Source organism: Haliotis cracherodii, unplaced genomic scaffold (genome assembly GCF_022045235.1).
Source record: "Haliotis cracherodii isolate W230 unplaced genomic scaffold, xgHalCrac1.p SCAF_1, whole genome shotgun sequence".
Classification (NCBI taxonomy): domain Eukaryota; kingdom Metazoa; phylum Mollusca; class Gastropoda; order Lepetellida; family Haliotidae; genus Haliotis; species Haliotis cracherodii.
In genome coordinates, this window is record NW_027266264.1 from 68916945 (window position 1) to 68930797 (window position 13853).

At 41.9% G+C, this 13853-nt stretch overlaps 1 protein-coding gene across 1 annotated transcript; it reads left to right on the forward strand.

The window, feature by feature from the left end:
• The first annotated feature begins 201 nt into the window (after positions 1 to 201).
• LOC139467847 (cadherin-1-like) lies at positions 202 to 11940 on the forward strand. Its single transcript, XM_071249351.1, has 12 exons — positions 202 to 261; positions 3446 to 3629; positions 4361 to 4525; positions 5274 to 5420; positions 6199 to 6327; positions 6742 to 6906; positions 7492 to 7679; positions 8442 to 8898; positions 9531 to 9812; positions 10388 to 10511; positions 10699 to 10791; positions 11901 to 11940. The coding sequence occupies exons 1-12, from the start codon at positions 202 to 204 to the stop codon at positions 11938 to 11940; spliced, it is 2034 nt and encodes a 677-aa protein (XP_071105452.1).
• Positions 11941 to 13853: the final 1913 nt, after the last annotated feature.

The window sequence follows — 13853 nt, forward strand, 5'->3', positions numbered from 1 at the left end:
ATGTGTGATTGAGTATTGATTAAACATAGAATTGATTTTTTGAAAACCCTCTGCAAATATTATTTCTACATGACGTCAGTTAGTTTTCGTTTCAGACTCTCCTGTCACCATTCCTCTGTGCAATCCCCATGGCACCTTCGTACACCGTTATACACCATGTAAAATTTGAAGACTGTTACATGTGACACAAGGGATCAAATCATGAAACTTCTTTGGTCAGTCCTGTTACTGTACGTCTTCTTTGTCAGTAAAACACTTGGGGTAAGTAGCTTACATATGTACGTACTAGCTAATGATTGTTTTCTATCCACTTAACATTTATGGAATGAGTGAGTGAGTTTTGTTTAACGCAATTTTCCTCTATATACCAGACATATCACGTTGGGGAAAAAACAGAGCACTGGTTAAATACATTTTACAAACGAACGCTTGGACTACTAGGCTACCCTGAAAGTCTGACAGTGTTAAAAGTACTTTAATGATGTGAGGTTAAAATTCTGTATTTTGAATACCACGTACGTAAAAGCAAAATTTTCAAATTTTATATGTAACCAGCATGAGATGCTAAAAGAAATTCTGGCAAGAAAGACTTCTGGTTTTTAACTCAGTCTGGCATGCACACTAGGGTTTGCACTTCATTACCTGCCAAAGCATAGAGTGGCATCCTATTGTTTTGTTTGTCTGTACATTGCTATCCTGAAATTACCTCCAGTCGTGTGTCCTGTGTGTATCGATCACAAAGGGTCAGTATGCTGATTAGAGGGAGGTACATACATACTATTTACTCACTCCGCAGAAATAGGTCTTTACAAACAATGTAATAACATGTTTGTTCTTTAATTTAAAAAATCTACTTCCAATATAGTAGCCTGATCTAACATATCATACCTGAATTACATTTCCTAAAGAAAAAATACTTTAAGACACGTCGTTATCTATTCCGAACTCGCTACCAGTTCGCCCACGGAGGCCTTACACATAGAAATGGTATTTTTGTAAAGTTATGCTTTAAAATAGTACAAATTATTTGTGATATGTGATTAAGCATATTTGTTTTGGAGCTTGTATATTTGATCATAAACTGAATACTGCACTTGCATCTGAATGATTTTATATTAATACCCTAATTTGTTTTTCATAGTAAGCGTGCTCACTGTTGCATGAGAAACAAGCGAAATTGACGAGGCACTAGTCGAGTCCACATCGGTACAAAAGGAGTAAACGCGCCAATAATTGTATTTGCCCTATATTTGACATATCTTCTCAATTTTATTTTAACAAATAATCTCTTCTTCTCGGATTTTCCTGGGGATGTGAACCATCGGCGGTCCAGGGTTTGAATTGTCTCACTCATTTCATTTCCAACCCCTTCCCGCTGCACATAATAGATACATTATGCTAAATACATCATTGTACAACTAAGTATTTCGATTTCAAAATGTGTAGATTGATTGTTTTATGCGAGTTTCGTTTGCATTTTCTTCTTAATACTGTATCCAGTTAGTTCCCTTTGGCATTTAAGAACACTTCCCTTCTTAAAGCAGTATATTTGAGACATAGCTAGACGCAGTAGAGATCTAGAAGACATGTGTACGGATACGCATGGGAAGAAGAAGCGTTATCTGAAATGTGTCGTTATAATTTATAGATATTCAGATCACTACATCAGAAGAGAAGGCGCGAGTTTGTACTTTGACGTTTCTCTATAATAATCTCTTAAAATCCCAGTAGTTTCAGCATTTGTTATATAGTATGGCAGGTCGTTCCATTGTTTGATGATATCCGGCAAATGGTTTTGCATGACTTATTGTCTGAATATTGCTACTGTAAGTGCTCAGAGTAGATATCCTTTTGGAATGAGATCTGAAAAAAACTTTGCTTGATAATCATTTTGTACAATAATATTAATTATTGAATCCTGTAATCTTTGAGCTAGTGACCTGAACCACGTTTCTATGTATATAAAAGCGACAAAACCCTTTCCATATTCATAAGACATCTCTTCCCCAAGCAGAGTCGATTTTTCGATTCGGACCATATGACATGAACAAGAGTTAATGTGTCACTGTCAACTAGTGGTTGCACCAGGTTTTCGCGAAATCGTGAGAGTATCCAGCCCTACCGGTGGCACTCGTCACAAACACATGCAAAGGCAAGTCAATTGTACACCTGAAAAAACACGGCAACATATGGTACAAGTCAAAATAGGAAATTGCATCGGACATCATTTTTGTCACTGATTCGTCAAATTTAGAAATGTCTTCAACATGTCTACCATAAAACTTTTTTAAAGCTTTACTGGGCCCTTGAATGTTATAAACTTCATTAAACAACTTCTGAGCAAAAGTTGTATGACGCTTGGTTCGCTTGGATTGCAAAAAGTCAAGCAAATCCTTTGACCTTTGGAGAATTCACATGGAATTAATTCTATTTGTGTAGAGAATCTCACCCTCGTGTCTTTTGATATCAAATATATCAACACGAGTATATACCACACGGTAAAAGTGAAAAACTTCCGAGGCTTGCCGAGGACTTTTGCCACTTTTATCAACGAGTGTTGATATATTTGATATCAAAAGACACGAGGGTGAGATTTTATTTATCATCCAACATCATTCTTACAACTTTTTCAGTTTGTAGACAGTAATTAGCAGTGTCTTCAGTGTAAAAGGTACTGCTAATAGCTTCAGTAGCAGAGCCATTAGTAATGTCATTTGATTGTGACGTCATGGTAACCAGTGACGTCACAATGGTCTGCAAATCATTGTGATGTAATTTCATTGCAGCGATATCTACAGTTTTCTACATTTTGATATCTACAGGGTAGATATCGCTTGATCTCATCCACGCGATATCTCCTGTGGGAGCCAGTTTTGGATGATAGAAAGAAAGTCCTTCCTTGACGGTATTAAGGATTATGGTTACAGGAGTTTGATGGTAAACTTGTTGAACCCAGCACTATATCTCTCTTCGAAGAGTTTTTTATGGTGCTTTCGAATCCATGACAAAAGAGGAATGGACATGTCTTCAGGTTTAAGAGTCAATCAAACGTTGATAGTACCGATGCATAGTTTTGGCAGATTTCTTCCTCAGTTAACACACTGACTTTTTATGTCAGTTATACCAGGTTCCTTGATCAAACAATTCATGTAGTGATGCTTCGATATAATTGTTATGTTCCTTGTGACCAATTCACGGCTGGTACTGCTAATAATGCCACAGAGCGTTCTGATGCAACTGAATGACACATATCCTAAACAATAGATATCTTATCAGTTGTATTCCTAAATTCTCAGGTTCGAATCCCAGATACTTACGATCCCTGGTATATCAGCACCATACCCGTGCTCGTAGGTTTCAGCTGCCACCTGTGTCGCCTGGGTGAAAACATGGTGATACAATTGAAATCTAATTCACTCACTCTTAATGTATTGCCGTTATACAGGTTCCTCCCGTGATAGGTGGCACCCCAATTGTCTGCAATATCGATGAAGGCACCCAGGTTGAAACCAAACTCGTGTGCATCAACTGTACCAGCGACCTGAACGTCGCGGTCAGTGGCATCAGCATCTCCCCATCCTCGCCATGTGGAACATGCTTCAACATCTACCAAGTAAATCCAGATGAAGGTATCCTATCCTGACCTTTTTTAGCATTTTGTATTTGCCTTGTAAAGTGACAAAGCGACTGAAGCCACTTTGTAAGAAAAGGAACACATTCAACGTTGTGACTATTTTATTTCAAGACGTTTCGATAATCGAATAAATATCAGAGTCAAAATCGGAACTAGAGCTAGAATGGCTATCAGATTCACCTAGTGAATGACCATGGTCTGAATCTGATGCTTTTCTTACACGCTTGTGGTTCATATACTGTCACAGAAACGAACCGAAAGGGTAACTTGGCAAATTGGCTACTCAGGCGATTGAGGCCATGATGAAGAAGGGTTTGTGGGGAAGTCCTTTGCGAGATCTCGCGTGGCGAGATTTCATCTACTTTGTAAATGACCTGCTTCCGGTTATCATGATAAAGATACCAATATCACATCTACTACTTTTTATGAAGTGAAATTGAGGATTTGCCTTCATCAACTAAGCTAACGCGTTCTTTCTGATGACAACTCTGCCTATTATTGTTCACCACCAGTATGGCGCTGTAATGTCATATAGAATGTCAACGTCTCAATTCAGTGTGCACAGTAACAACCCGTTCGTTCAAACCGTGTTACTCCCGAAACATCACCGTCCGGACGAATACATATTTAATATAGTCCATGCCAATAATACGTCGATCAAAACGGGGTGAGTTATTCAAGACAGTTAATCCGGATTACCCAGGGTGAACTGCCTGCATGTTTCAGGATACTGCGTGTACTACCTGGCGAGTCAGGGGACGCTGTCCTACCGCAGGGCCCCGTCCTACAACATGGAGGTGGAATGTACAGACGGAGCTGGAGAGGCATCTACTGCTGTGGTGGAGATCAGGGTCAGAACCAACGAGGCACCCACCTTCACTCTCACCACAGGTAGCATGAATATAACACTATTGATAATACTAATAATACTATTACTAATGACAATACTAATATGATGTAATAAAGTAAAAGCCACAAATACTTACGCTGTATCCGTCCTTTCGTATTCTGTTGGTGATGTTGATTGGACGAAATAAGAAATTCAGGATATTGACACCCTCACATGAAGAATCATGCCAGACACAAGATCCAACCACCCTCGCCCCTTCTTCAATCGCTTATGTCTACCAATCATAATGGGAGGGCGTGGTTTGATTAACATGGCGGCTCTTCATGAGAATTGTATTGGGCACTTTTTGCACACATTTATTTGTTTGATGATCCTCTTGTGAAGCATGTCAAGGCATTCCACAGTTTTCTTAAATGAGCCACGGACGTGGGCCATAATCTCAATGTCAATGTTAATTTTGTTGATGGTTCTGCACTGCTGGACGGTACGGTTCAATTTGAATGGAACTGCTACCCCTATGGTGTTTCTATTTACCAGTGAATACACAGTCATCTAAGTTCTGTTAAGCATGTAATGAGCTGTTTTCCAAATTGGCCTTCATGTTGTGCGAAGTTGTGCTGCTCTGGTACCGGAATATGCCGAGTGTCTCCGAGTAACTTATATGCATGTGCAAGATTGATTCATGTGTACTTGATAAAAGTCGGAATCTGCTTTTTGTAGAGATGACTTGTTATCATGGCCATGTTTTTGTTGCTCTTTCATTCTGTATCATGAAACTGTTCTATCTAGACCAGTGCAAACAGAACCCGTTCCCAACAAACACGGTGGCGGGCGAGGTGATTTTCGATGGCGGGTCCGCCGTCGACCCCAACAACGACACTCTCTACTACAGCATGTCCACAACTCCCGTCACAGACAACTTTGAAATAGGAATCAGTGAGTACACAGGATGTGGCGTCCATCAAGCATTGCTTTACATCATAGATGGTACGCTGAGTACACAGGATGTGGCGGACATCAAGCATTGCTTTACATCATAGATGGTACGCTGAGTACACAGGATGTGGCGGACATCAAGCATTGCTTTACATCATAGATGGTACGCTGAGTACACGCATTCAGAACCAAAGTTATCACGAGTAATCAACGTCCCTCTAACATTGAGCATTCAGCGGCATGTGCTATAGCGTATGGACATCCATTTTCCGAGAATTGTTTTTAAAATGTACTCTAAGTATGAAAAGCACTGATATAATGTGTTACTTTGGTCTGAAAAAAAGAAGCTTGTTAGATTGGGCCTTGCTCCATGTGGTTGTCTGCCTATTGTTCAGATGTAATGTTGGTACATGTTGACATCATTAACGTATCGTTATTGAATTGTGACGTTATACCACCCCAATAACCATTCAGTAAAAAGAGAGCAGCTATTACAATCGATCTTATATCCTAACAAGTAATCATTCTAAATAATTCATAGACAGGTGAGTGAGTATTATTTCACGTCGCCTTTTGCAATATTTCATCAATGTCACGGCAAGGGACACCAAGAATGGGCTTCACACATTGTACCCATGTAGGGAATCGAACCCGGGTTTTCGGCGCGTCGAACTGACGCTTTGACCACTGGGCTACCCCACCGCCTCTCACATACACAGGTATAATTTATTAAAGCATATTCCTTGAAGGATCTTACTGTAGGCGGTTATCATTTCAGGTGATGGAATCATCAGGGCGAAGAACCCGCTGGTATTTGAATGTAACCCGTCTGTGACCTTCAGCATCAAAGTGCAAGATGAGAAGAACCCGGCTGTAGGGCCGCTGACTGTTACGTGTGCCTTCACCGGTACGTAGTTCGAGACCAGGGCTGTGGTTCAATGTTGGACGAGCTGTGTACACGTCCTTACGATGCGTAACATGGGCATTTCTCTGGTTCGAAACCGGCATGAAGGCCATATAAATATTAACGCATGGTGTCTTACTGATATATCCATCTTTTCATGGGAAGTGAAAGTATACTCTTCATACTATAATGTGCAGTTATATTTATTGAAAAATATTGGTAAAAGGTATTTGATGACTAAGGTTTATTTTCTTTTATCGTTTAAAGACATTGACAAACATGATGTTGTCTTTCTGAAATGTTTTATTAGCTGGGTAGCATTTATCCCCTATATCCAGTCATGTTATATGTACACTTTACGTTAGGTACGTTAATACATTGCCCGTGAGATACATGGCACGTTACATGTGGTTTCAGCGTCCGTAGCGCCGACTATTTCCAACGCCAACAAGGACATAGACGTGGTGGAGAATACCACGGGCGACATCATCACGCTGACGGCGTCGCCAACAACACCGGCTGTCACGTTCGACTATTCCACAAACCCAGAGGAAGCCTTGTCAATGTTTAGCTTTACTGATGGTAAACATGTAAAAGATCCTCACACTACACGATCACATTCGATTGTATCAATGATCCTTAGTTGCAGTACACAGTGTGAAAAGTAAGGTTTCTGGGAAGTTTCCTACTTTGAATCCAGAATGTTCTCGGCAAAAATTCTACCCCAAAATTGTTAAAAACTATGGAGATGCATTTTGTTCAATTAAGTGTGAAACACATAAAACATATCTCAAAACTACCACGACAATTGAAGGTTGCTGAAGGTATCCAATTCAATATGTTTCCATGTTCTGTGTCCAGTAAATGATTTTACCCCAGATATATAAGCCAGTTGAAGTAATAATATTCAGTGTAGTTTTAATATCTCTTGAGGCCGAAGTGCCTGGGCAAGTGTTTTCTAGAGAAGACCATTTTTCACAAGTGTTTTCTTCTAAAATTGGTTTTCGTTGTTTGGTGCCCTGTAGACACTCCCCGTATAGTAAACCATTGTACAAGTCCCAGCATTACTGATTGTATAGTTTTCCCTGGACATGTGCCTAGATGCAACCCTGTGTATTCAGTAACAATACATGCTGTATTATCGTCATTAACATGGGGTTGTTCCAGGTACTATAAAGGTGGCGTACCCACTTGATTATGAAAATGTGAATCTCAAATCGATCAATATAACGGTGCTGCCAGAGAACGGCTACTGCAACCCCATACTGCACTACATCCACGTGGTGGTGACCGACGACAACGACGGCCCCAGTCTCACCCCGAAACAGCTGTCCAAGGAGCTGTACGAGGGATTTGTAAGATGTTCCTTATTACGAAAGCTTTATTAGTAATATTATAATCCGCAAGATCCAAACGCTTTGATTCTTAACACCTACATATAGATTCAAAAGAACAGGACACACCTTGAATTGCTTTCTATATAAATGTTTTCTAGTAATACTTGATATACTGACAGTCTACCACAAAGCATTGCGCGTTCCCAATAATTCCTGCAAGCGTTTCTCACAAGCATGCTATATTAGGAACGTTTACTGGTTTCGTTGGTCCTGTTGATAATAGAACAACACAGTACACAAACATACAAAACTCCCAGATAGATACCTACAGCTTGCTACACACGTAGGGGGAACGGGTGGCAAACGTGGTCTAAAACTCCGCCATTCGCTGTGCAGATTTGCTGTCCTTAGGCACACCAGAAACCTATTGATCGTGGCATCGAAACGCAATTCGCTTCGAGTATGTTTCTAGTTTTGTCGGCGCCACACCGCGCTCGCGGGCCTCACCAAAGTGGTAAACGTCCGAGACCTGCACCACTTTGGGCTTTCCTCACATTAAGCTGACACGCCGTGATATGACTGAAAAAACTGATCCAAGCGGCGTTAAACCCAACTCACTCACTCACTACTTTCAAATAAACACCTTCTGGGACATAGATCACTTTTAATATCGCATTATACATTTAACATTCTATAATGAACTTAACACACCAACCTGGGGGTATCCCTCATGCTGTGTTTGCATGAATGTACATTATTTGCCCTTATCCTGTGATGCAGATAACGTTCTCTCCGGGGTTCACAGTAGTAGATGAAGATGCTGTCGACACCCACTATTACAGCATCATTAGTGGCAACAATAGGAACTACTTCACCATAGATCAGTCCACAGGCGTCATCAGTTCCACCATCGAGTACGACATCGACACAGGAGCACCTGGGAGTATGAAGGACACCGTTAACCTGACCATCCAGGTCAATGACACCAAGGGTCATGCTGTGGACACCGCTGACTTGTACATCACTATCAAGGACATCAACGACAATGCCCCTGTCTTCACAGAGACATCGCTGACGGTGGACGTGACGGAGTGTGACCGGATCGGGACGCTGCTGGCGACTCTAGTGGCAGAGGATACGTTTGACTCCGACTACAACAACAACAATGTTGTGTACATAGAAGCCACCTCCAACGGCAACGTGGCTGCCACGGAGGACGGGAGTGTTTACCTGAAAAGTGAGTGATTATGAGTGTGTAAAGTTGGGTTAAAAGTATGCCAGTTATGTTATTCGGGAATAATGATGTTATCAGCCAATCTCCATCCCGATTGCGTATTGTGTTGTTGAAATGTTCAGTAAATTAATGGTTACAGTTGATATGCCAGTGTGTCTGTTCTCACAAGTGTGATTAAGAGACAGGGTGATTGGTTGATTCCAGAAATAGGTTTTACACATTGAACCCCTGTGGGGAATCGAAAACGGGTTTTCGGCGCGACGAGCGAGCGCTTAAAACACTAGGCTACCCGACCGCCAATCTGTGGAGAGATTTCCTGTGCGTTGTAGAGTGAGTGGTTGCAAATATACCTCCCCCCTCTCCCTCTCTTTCTCCCTCTCCCTCAATTTCTGTTTCGCTCTCTGTCTGTCTGTCTGTCTGTCTGTCTGTCTCTCTCTCTCTCTCTCTCTGTGACCCCTCTATCTCTGTTCCGCTGTCTTTCACTCTCTCTCTCCCTCTCTCTCTCCTCTCTCTCTTTTCTCTCACTGTGTCCTCTCTCTCTATTTCTCTCTATCTGTGTGTCTCTCTCCGTCTCTCCCTCTCCCTCACTCACAAACTCCAACACTAGGTACCTGTATTTACATTTTTCTCTGAAGGCGCTATAGCAGCTGGACAGACGAGCATACTGACCGTGAATGCTAAGGACCGAGGGACATACCCCATACAACAGACGAGTGTTATCCCTGCGACTGTGACGGTGAGGTCTACAGCATGCGTCGTCACAACCGTCAACACTGTTATTGTCAACGCAGGAGGCGGGGTTGGGACTGGGACTGGGACAAACACCAACACGGGCAACGGCGGCACAGGGAATGCGGCAACGTCGACATCAACTACAACTACAACTACTACTTCACCACTTGTTGACGTAAACCTAGGTACTCATATGAATCAGTTATAATTCCCGATATCAGATGTAGTGCTAATTTCGTTTTTGGTCAGTGGTAATAGTCTTTCCCCAAACACTTCAAGGGTTATACCTTTTAATCACCAACACAATGTCGTTGTCCTTCCATCTTCTGGACAAACGGTTAACGTTATTGTGACCTTGACCTTCAATCACGACAACGGGTGATATTGGAAATTGCATGACGTGCTTTTCTGTTGGCGTCATCAATGAAACATTGTAAAATGAATGTGCATTCTTGAAGTAGTAGGCCTAGGGATGGTGGGGTTTCAAAGCTTTCGCTAGTCAAGCCAAAGAACCTGGTTTAATTCCCCAACTGGGTACAATGTGGGAAGCCCATTCCTGGTGTCAACCGCAGTGATGGTGTTGGATCACAACCAAAGCAGATTTATCATTTCTACCATGATCAGCGAATCCTGGCACGCATAAGGGAGGCAACTCTTCATAACAAATTGCATCACGTTAGATCACCTAAATGTTCTCAATGTGTATATTTGACATTGAACAAAGTACGTGTTAACCTTGTCACACCATGGACTGTTTCAGGAACGTGTGATGGTTTCTTCTGCGATACAGCAAATGTAATGGCTCTTATATTCGGAGGACTTGGTGCTATTGGTTTACTGGCAGGACTCGCTTACTGCTTGAGTAAATATTGCAAGAACAAGACGTAAGTATTTTGGGGAGGATTTGGAAATATGCTGAAGCAGACTGAGTAATGGTCGTCCAATACTTAAAACCAATGCAGATACATGTATGTCAATTCCATCCCCCACTTCCCCACTTCAGACCAATGCTAAACAATTCACCGTGTTCACCTTCTCACAGATCTGTGCTACATGTATACTGTATTGCAGATCACCAGAAGCAAAGGAAAAGGCGAAGGATAAAGCTGAGGAAAAAGCAAGAAAGAAAGCAGAGAAAAAAGCAAAAAAGCAAAAGAAATCAAGGTACAATTTGTCTTCTCTAGCTTACTCGTTATCAAGAAATGGTCTGAAAAAGTAGTATAATTCAGTGAGAGAGTGAGTATGGTTTTACGCCGCATTTAGCGATGTGCCAGCAATATCACGATGGGGGACACCAGAAAAGGGCTTCACACATTGTATCCATGTCGGGAATCGAACCTGGGTCTTCGGCGTGACAAGGAAAGGCTTTAACCACTGGGCTACTCGACCGCCGCCGGTATCATTCAGACAAATGACGTTATTTTAATGTTACCGCATTTTGCATTTTGTCAGAAAGTGGACAGTAAGTCAAGGAAACACGTTCTATCCTTTACATATATATCGTCGATTAGATTGTTTGTATTTACGGCAAGAATTGTTTTCGTACAAATGTTTTCTAGCGATAATTGCTATACTAAATGTCTACCACAATGCATTGCGATTTTTATAAAAATATAATTCCTGCAAGTGTTTCTCTCATGTCTGCTAGACTGTTGCTGAATAGCTTTCGTTGGTTTCATTGTTCGTGTTGATAACAGAACAAATACAATACAGATTCTAGGACACAGCACTTCGGGCTTTCCTCCCACATCACGCTGACACACCGTGATATAAATGGAATATATGCACTAATATAACCATGAATGACACAATGTCACTGGTTGGAATGTGTTCAAAAGGGCCATTTACGTCGCACTGTGATTGTCTATGGGTCCATTTAAATATTTCGATGAAAATTTTATTTGTTGACATGCTTGTACCAATCTTAAATACTAGTAGTTTTGAAGGACTTAAAACACATACATATAATCACCAGCCTCAGTTAATAATTCACATGTATGCTTTAGTCAGTATATTTATGACTTTACAGGAAGGTTTGACTGTGATAAGAGAGTCATTTAAATGTCAGAAATTGTTAGCCTTGACACAAAGTCGACAATAAACCAATGGCACCTGACGGATGGAAAGAATATATGCTCAGGATATAATCACAACATCACTGCAAATATTGAAAGAAATATCGATATAGTACTTTAAACAATCTCAATGATATTGTTACAGTTACAATACCGCCAAAAATCACCCCTAATATTTACATTTTGTTTTATTTTCAGTCCTGATGCATTCGACTTTTGGAGTAGCGGCGTTGTGTAACCCGTTCTGCTGAATATTTATTGTGAAGTGGACAATTAGCACGACATGCTCTGCACATTGTATATACGTGGTAGTGATGGATTCACAGGGTACACAGCGAGCACCATGCTGTGCATCTGAGTGATTAGGATAGACTAGTTTCACCATGCAGTGCGATGTTTGCATGAAGGATAGGCTAGTTACTCACCACTCACCATAACTGTGCAGTGTGCGCTGTAGTGAAGTATAGACTGCTTGCACAACACTCTCCACACTGTGCAATGTGCGTGGTAGTGAAATAGGGACTGCTTGCACAACACTCTCCACACCGTGCAATGTGCGTGGTAGTGAAGTATGGACTGGTTGCACAACACTCTCCACACCGTGCAATGTGCACGGTAGTGAAGTATAGACTGGTTGCACAACACTCTCCACACCGTGCAATGTGCGCGATTGTAAAGTATGGACTGGTTGCACAACACTTGCCGCACCGTGCAATGTGCGTGGTAGTGAAGTATAGACTGGTTGCACAGCACTCTCCACACCGTGCGATGTGCACGGTAGTGAAGTATAGACTGGTTGCACAACACTCTCCACACCATGCAATATGCGCTGTAGTGAAGTATAGACTGGTTACTCTGCGCGGTAGTGAAGTATGGACTGTTTACTTTGCGTGGTAGTGAAGTATAGACTGGTTACTCTGCGCGGTAGTGAAGTATGAACTGCCTGCTCTGCGCGGTAGTGAAGTATAGACTGCTTACTCACCACGCTGTGCAATGTCCGTGGTAGTGAAGTATGGACTGCTTACTCTACGCCGTAGTGGAGTATGGACTGCTTACTCTGCGCCGTAGTGGAGTATGGACTGCTTACTCTGCGCGGTAGTGGAGTATGGACTGCCTACTCTGCGCGGTATTGGAGTATGGACTGCTCACTCTGCGCGGTAGTGGAGTATGGACTGCTTACTCTGCGCGGTAGTGGAGTATGGACTGCTTACTCTGCGCGGTAGTGGAGTATGGACTGCCTACTCTGCGCGGTATTGGAGTATGGACTGCTTACTCTGCGCGGTTGTTGAGTATGGACTGCTTACTCTGAGCGGTAGTTGAGTATGGACTGCTTGCTCTGCGCGGTAGTGGAGTATGGACTGGCTTCTCACCACGCCGTGCAATATCCGCGGTAGTGAAGTATGGACTGCTTACTCTGCGCGGTAGTGGAGTATGGACTGTTTACTCACCACGCCGTGCAATGTGCGTGGTAGGGAAGTTCCACAGTAGTCACCATGCCAAGCTATATGTCAACTCTAGTGCACCCTTCTATTGACACATGTAAAAACACCGCAGTGCAAATGTCCGCAACTTCATACAATGTCACTAAAAGCAACTTTCGGTACATATATACATAGGCTAAATGCATGCTGATATGTCTGTCCACTGTGTTTTGATAAATACAACAAATAGTCTGGAATAAAGATGTGTCTTGATGATCTAGTCAACGTCGTTGCTTTGTAATACCACACCTGCAATTAACAAATGACTGAGTTAGCTAATGTACTACTCAAAAACAATAGCTGATTTTTTCATATGACTCTATTTAATCTATCATGCCATAACAGATTAACTATAGTCATGTCAACAATCGGATGTTTGAATGATTGACTTCCTTCGAGTAGAATATTAACCCACTGTCCACACGGGACAAACAGGCATCCCCTGTCCGCCTTCAGGTTAGATTGTAGCTGTCCTTTCTTAACTACTTTCGGAAGGATAGGTTTACATTATCACCAATCATATTCTCTCTCTCTCTCTCTCTCTCTCTCTCTCTCTCTCTCTCTCTCTCTCTCTCTCTCTCTCTCTCTCTCTCTCTCTCTCGATGTATCTAGATTAATTTGATTATCTCCCCTTCTATATCGTCCCCAGCTATTTCTCAATCTCTTCATG